At 34.3% G+C, this 7,500-nt stretch overlaps 1 protein-coding gene across 1 annotated transcript in view; it reads left to right on the top strand.

Moving 5' to 3' along the window:
- Positions 1-4,528, top strand: part of LOC137644946 (beta-fibrinogenase brevinase-like) — an 8,690-nt gene extending 4,162 nt beyond the window's left edge. The window contains exons 6-10 of the mRNA XM_068377823.1: positions 2,422-2,581; positions 2,874-3,149; positions 3,322-3,481; positions 3,783-3,906; positions 4,380-4,528. Of these exons, the coding sequence (XP_068233924.1) occupies positions 2,422-2,581; positions 2,874-3,149; positions 3,322-3,481; positions 3,783-3,906; positions 4,380-4,435 (776 nt within the window). The 3' untranslated portion in view covers positions 4,436-4,528. The remainder of the gene's footprint in view (positions 1-2,421; positions 2,582-2,873; positions 3,150-3,321; positions 3,482-3,782; positions 3,907-4,379) is intronic.
- Positions 4,529-7,500: the final 2,972 nt, after the last annotated feature.

The following is a 7,500-nucleotide window of genomic DNA, read 5'->3' as shown; positions in this document are numbered from 1 at the left end:
AACGTTTAGCTTAGTCTTTTCCAATATGCATCATATATCCAACACAATTTACTTAACACGCTAAATATCTAAATATATTAAGGAATATAGGTAGTAGGTTGGCCAGGGCACCAGCCACCCGTTGATTTACTACCGCCAAAGAGTGATAGGGTCCTTTGACTGGCCAGACAGTATTACATTGGGTCCTTCTCTCTGGTTACGGTTCACTTTACCTTTGCCTACACATACACTGAATAGTCTGGCCTATTCTTTACAGATTCTCCTCTGTCCTCATACACCTGACAACACTGAAATTACCAAACAATTCTTCTTCATCCAAGGGGTTACTGTACTTTAATTGTACAGTGGCCACTTTCCTCTTGTTAAGGGTAAAAGAGACTCTTTAGCTATGGTAAGCAGCTCCTCTAGGAGAAGGATACTCCAAAATCAAACCATTGTTCTCTAGTTTTGGGTAGTGCCATAGCCTCTGTACCATGGTCTTCCACTTCCTTGGGTTAGAGTTCTCTTTCTTGAGGGTACACTCGGGCACGCTGTCCTGCCTTGTTTCTCTTCCTCTTGTTTTGTTCATGTTCTTATAGCTTATATAGGAGATATTTATTTTAATATTGCTACTCTTCTTAAAAATTTTATTTTTCCTTGTTTTCTTTCCTCATTGGTCTATTTTCCTTGTTGGAGCCCCTGGGCTTATAGCATACTTCTTTTCCAAGTAGGAGTTGTAGCTTACCAAGTAATAATAATTTGTAAATTCTGAACTGGATTTGTATTTTTCTAATTAAAAAAAAATGAATCTCCAATAGAGTGCTCTCTCTCAATCTCTCTAAGTTACGCTAACACTTTGTCTTTGCTCGATAAACAAATACCTGGTTAACCTGCTGCCAACATATACCCTTGATATCAGATAATGTTTAGTAGTTAATACCTTGTCTCTCTGAAACCGGTGTAAAATACTTGATTTTTATTTTCAAAATACCACTTTAGGAAAAAATATAATGCAGCACAAAAGGTTTTTTGATGAGGTGAAATGTCTGAAGGGTAATGAGGTAGTTGGGTGAGAATTTGATTATCTCTATTTTTATCTATATCTGAAACATAATTCATTCCTTACCATCATGACAGCCTTTGTATAAGTGTGTATTTAGATACGATTTTAAAATTTTTACTCATAAAGTATGGCAACTTCGTTTCAATTATGATCTCTCTCTCTCTCTCTCTCTCTCTCTCTCTCTCTCTCTCTCTCTCTCTCTCTCTCTCTCTCTCTCTCTCTCTCTCTCTTTCTCTCTCTCTCTGTCATATATATATATATATATATATATATATATATATATATATATATATATATATATATATATATATATATTGTATACATACATATATATATATGCATATATATATATATATATATATATATATATATATATATATATATATATGTATATATAAATATATATACATATATATATATATATATATATATATATATATATATATATATATATATATATATATATATATATATATATATATATATATATATATATATATAAGGAGTAAGTATCTGATTAAATTTTCTAGTATGACATTTATTCTTTATGGTTCGAAATTTTTACATATTTTTTACATGACCCATTTGATAGTGTATCACAAATCACATAATTTCATGTTATTAGTCTTGCACCGCTAGACTGAATTTGCTATATTCTTTCAATCAATGTGTATCATTCGTTTATATTCATTATTTTTAGCCATGATAATGGGCGGGTGTTGATGATGATCTTTATAAATGTAGCTGAAAATGCTGAAGTTTCTGCTTTCGTTCACCTTCTTTCTAAAATATGAGTTTTTTTGGAAGCAAAAAGGCCATTCTATATATACATATTTATATATATATATATATATATATATATATATATATATATATATATATATATATATATATATATATATATAATATATATATATATATATATATATATATATATATATATATATATATATATATATATATATATATATATATATATATATATATATATATATATATATATATATATATATATATAGATAGATAGATAGATAGATAGATATATATATATATATATATATATATATATGTATATATATATATATATATATATATATATATATATATATATATATATATATATATATATATATATTTATATCCTGTCACTCTGAGTGGCAATATATATATATATATATATATATATATATATATATATATATATATATATATATATATATATATATATATATATATATATATATATATATAACACCAACAACAATGAAACGATTAACAAGCCTTCCTAGAAAATACAAGAGAATTCTTGCTTGATTAACTACCAAAATATTTAAGCAACTGTTACCTTAGCCCAAGGGCTTTGCTCTTTGCCTTTGCAGGATGTGGCATACGACAACCGAGGAATCGGATCATCGGAGGCGTCGAGACAGGTATCAATGAGTTTCCGTGGATGGCTTTAGTGAAGCCACCAAAGGGACTTTGTGGCGGAACTCTCATCAATGAAAATTTCGTTCTCACAGCGGCACATTGCATTGATAAGTAAAGTTTATCAATTCTCAATGTATTCTTGGCTTAATTTTTATCAGTTCCAAAGTCTAAATATACCATAAATTCTAGACAATAAGTAATGTTTAAATTCATAATCATTTTTGAGATACTGAAAAGATGTGTAACCATCTCCCAATTTTTATTCAAATGATCGGAAATGATGATATAATAACACAAGGGAATAATTGCTATGGTCAATCATGCATAATTCACCAGTTTTTTGCTATTCTTGGGTCTTAGCAACTGTAAAAATTGAATACCTTTAAATTCATTGCAAACACAGGTCCGCCCTACCAAACAACGCCTTACCCACGGTGGTTCTAGGAGAGCACAGGCTAAGCACCCAAACTGAGAGCCCATACACCATCACGATGCAGGCCAAAGCTGTGTGGCCCCACGAACGGTACAATCTAGACCAGGGAGTTAGTGTCAAGGATTTCGACATAGGATTAGTGGAGTTGGAAAATCCTGTCAGTTTAACAACTACTCCCTTCATCGCACCAGCATGTGCACCAAACCCCTTGAAATCCTATGATGATATACCTGTTACAGTAACAGGGTAAGATGTCCTTTTCAAAGTTTAGTGTTCTTCCTTCATTGGTATATCTTAGTGACCCCGAGAAGAAAGCGCGTATGTTAGTGAATTGTATGCAAGTATGAAAAAGTATGAATGTATGCATGAATGAACGTGCCATATCTCTAATCTTGATGTCCTTTTTTTTATTCATAAGATGGGGGTACACCAGCTTCCCTACTGGACAGCAGTCTGACGTGCTGAGGAAGGTTGAACTGAGGACGGTGCCTGTGTCAAAGTGTAAACAGTCCTACTCGTCAGGAATCATCACCAACCAGATGATATGTGCATTTAGTGCCGGGAAAGATGCTTGTTTCGTAAGTACTTTCCAAAAGTCTCTGTATACTTTTTTTTCTATTATTTGCTCAATTACTACTCTTACTTTTGTTTATTTCATTTATTTTTAGTCATTGGGTTTTCTAACAATCTAGACAGTGCTACTCATTGCCGTAGGCACCAAACTCCTAGGGCTATGGCAAGTTTTGATATTTACTTTTAAGTTACGAGGCCACAATTGTAGAATTTTAGTAGGCTGAAACCATAATGGGTGTTAAAACCCCCCTGATAAGCATGAAAATTTCTTAGAATTTTAGAAAACATAATTTTTTCCTTCACCAGGATGATAGCGGATCTCCACTTATGGCTCAGGAAGGCGACAACTGGGTAGTCATTGGTGTGGTGTCCTTCGGCCCCGAGTCATGCGCTCATCCGACCATCAGCGGTGTCTATACGAGGGTGGGAGGTAAGTATCATTACAAAAGAATAAGACGTATCAGAGGGATAATCAAGCTTTTGATAAGAAGAAATCTCAACACTGTTTACAATCAAGCTCTCTTAATGAATTTCCATCCTTTATGATAATCATTTACAGGAGTGCATCCCCTGTTGTAAAATCTAGCAATTTCTTTTCTCTCAATTAGGTCTGTAAAAATAGGAAGTTTCAAGTATTTAAGAATTATCTGTATCTTGCATTAATCTAATGTACTGAATATTTTATGGTCGGCTGATCCTAAGAACTTCATCTCAACATGCTTGTGTATCTGTATGCCGTATGTTTATTAGGATTATTCAAACAATATTTTCACTTCCTAAAATAACCAAATTTTCTACTTCAGTACCCATTATCATCAGAAAGTAATAAATGTCTAGCAGAAGGAACTCTTTGTTGTGACACTGGACCTTGCTATCCTAATGAAAATACTTTTTTTTCGGCAGACTACATCCCTTGGATTCAAAATAAAATTGGAAATTCCCGGACCTGCCCACCCTGAAGTTATTACCACAAGAAAGGCACAGAAAGTATAAAGATCTGATTAAAGAAATGCGAGTCTGAATAAAAAAGATATTTCTTCCAAAATAAAATGTACAGCAAAATCTTTAAGACGTGTCAGTTACTTATGAAATTTACCCCTACTTTAAGCAATATTTCAGAAGAGAGAGTGGGGGGAGGGGTGTGAGAAGAAAATACTGTTGCCCTTAAGAATTTTGTTTTTATATTTACGGACCTTCCTGTTGTCACACAGAGTTGAGGAGTCGTGAGCCTTTTATTGATGGACCTATTTATGAACTAATCAATTAATCAACGGCTCAAAAGCAAAGCCTTTATAAAAAAAAAATGTTACCTATATTTCCATATTCTATACGCCGATTTCATCACTTAGCTACCTAGCCCTGGCGACTCTTTGACTTAGAAACTTTACCTGATCATATAAAGTAATAAATCCTTTACATTTATAATTGTTTGTCAAAGTACAGTGGAATCCCTCAATGCAAAATTACCGTGTCTTTAGAAACAGAATCTATGATACCTGAACACTATGACCATTCTAAATGGGTTATACTGCACCATCAGTCATTTCTAAACTTGCAAGAGAAGGCCACTAAGCTTTTTCCTTAAAGAAAGGAGAGGTGGAAATTGATAGGAAAATGTTGAAGAGTTTGGAAAATTTTGTAGATAGAACGCAACGGGAAAGGAAGGAAAGTAAACGGTACAAAGGAAATCACTGTCTGTGCTGATGGGACGTTTAAAAGTAACCATCAGTATTACATAGAGATTTTCATGAAGGCAAGGACTACTCATAGTTCCACCATCAGGGGAAAGTAATGCTCCAGCTATACTGAAATAAAGTAGGTTGCATTTGTAATTGATACTATGAATTGTCCAATGCTTTTATTTGTTTATTTCTTGTTAAATTCTAGATTATATTCTCTGGTAACTTCAGAGGCATAAAGCTGATAAGCCATACTATGAAAACATGGGAGAAGATCATCGAGAAGAGACTCAGAGATGAAACCACAATTGGTGAGGAACAATTCGGTGTAGAAGCAATATTTGCGTTGAGGCAGACGATAGAAAAAAAATCGGGAGGAACAGAAAGGATTACATATGGTCTTTATTGACGTGGAGAAGGCATACGATCGAGTGTCACGTCAGGAGCTGTGGAGATGTATGAGAGAAAAGGGAGTCCCTGAGAAATACGTAAGAATCACCCAAGATATGTATGAAAGGGCAGAAGCAAATGTTAAGATCAGTATAGGCCTAACAGGAAGTTTCCCAGCAAATGTGGGACTACATCAGGGGTCTGCATTCAGCTCTTATCTATTTGATCTGGTCATGGATGTAGTAACACAAGGTATTAGAGATCAGTCTCCTTGGTGCATGCTTTTTGCTGATGATGTTATACTGTGTAGCACTAGGCGAGAGGTAGTAGAAGAGAAAGTGGAGGAGTGGAGAAGAGAAATGAAAAATAGAGGATTGAGGATCAGCAGGAAAAAGACAGTATTTGCGATTGAAAAATGGCGAGGGTGGGGAAGTTAGTTTACAAGGAGAGAGGTTGAAAAGAGCTGAAAATTTCAGGTATTTAGGATCAACAGTTGCAGAGGATGGTAATCTAGGGGCAGAAATAAACCACAGAATACAAGCAGGATGGAAGAACTGGAAAAAAGTGTGTGGATTACTATGCGAAAAGAAAATAAGGGTTAAGTTGAAAGGTAAAGTACACAGGACAGTTGTGAGACCGGCAATTAATTTAAATACAAAGTGAAAGAGAGGTTCCTGAATAATAAAGGAAAAGACATCAAAATAAAAATAAAGGCCAAGGCACAGAAGATCCAGAGCCATATTAACAGAAATAAAGGATATCAGGAAAAAAACTATTCAAAACAAACCAGAAACGCCCATGTAGCCAACTAAAAGGTGAAGACAACCATGAAGGGAACCCAAAAGTGGAACCATCCAAAGGACTTTAGGAATGCATATGGAATAACCCACTAGCACAAAATAAACGAGCTAATGGCTCCAGAATATAAGAAGTGAAGAAAATGCAAGAGTCTAGCAAAGATTCTCTGCTATCACGACTGAGACTATAAGAAACCAGCTGAAGAAAACTCCAAATTAGAAAGCACCAGGCCTCAATGAAGTCCTTCAGAGCCTTAGATACAAGAATGACAGAAAAAACTCCAGTATTATATCTGACACCACCAAACGCCTGAATGGATGGCCACAGGTAGGACCTGTTTAACTTAAAACGACAAAGATAAAGTTAATATAGCAAGCAACTACAGACCAATTACCTACCTACCAATAATAATGAAGCTGCTATCAAGTATCATCAGCTAAAGACTGTAGATTTACCTGAAAGAAACAAACACCGTTACCAGAGATCAAAAGCAATAAAGATGGAAATGCAGAGGCACTAAAGACCAGCTAAAATAGACAAAATAGTAATGAAGAATAGCAAAAGAAGGAAAAATAACCTGAGTATGGCATGGATAAACTACAAGAAAGCCTTCGACATGATACCACACTCATTGCTGACAGAATGCTTAAAGATATATGGTGAAGAGGACAACACTATCAACTTCCTCAAAAATACAATGCAAAACTGGAAAACTATACTAACAGGTTCTGGAAAATGGCTTGCAGAGGTCAACATCAGGAAAAGAATCTTCTTAGGGGACTCACTATCCCCCCTACTCTTTGTAGCAGCTATGATTCCCATGAAAAGAGTGTTGGATTCCCTTGAAATGAGTGTTGGAAAAGACCAAAATTGTGTATCAACTAAGAAAAGAGGCAGTAGAATAAACTCCCTGATGTTCATGGATAACATCAAACTATTCGGTAATGATGCCAAGGAAATAGACATGCTAATCCAGATGGTAAGAATTGTATCTGGATATATCAAGATGGAGTTTGGAATAGAAAAGTGTGTTCCAGTTAACAAAGAAAAAGGAAAAGTAACTAGGACGGAAGGAATAAAGCTGCCAAATGGAAATGTCATCAAATATATAGATAAAGCAGGCTATAAATATTTTTGGGTAATAGAAGAAGAAATAA

This window comes from Palaemon carinicauda, chromosome 8, assembly GCF_036898095.1.
Source record: "Palaemon carinicauda isolate YSFRI2023 chromosome 8, ASM3689809v2, whole genome shotgun sequence".
Taxonomy (NCBI): Eukaryota; Metazoa; Arthropoda; class Malacostraca; order Decapoda; family Palaemonidae; genus Palaemon; species Palaemon carinicauda.
Note: the sequence above shows the minus strand (reverse complement) of the source record. Positions and strands in the feature narration are given on the sequence as shown.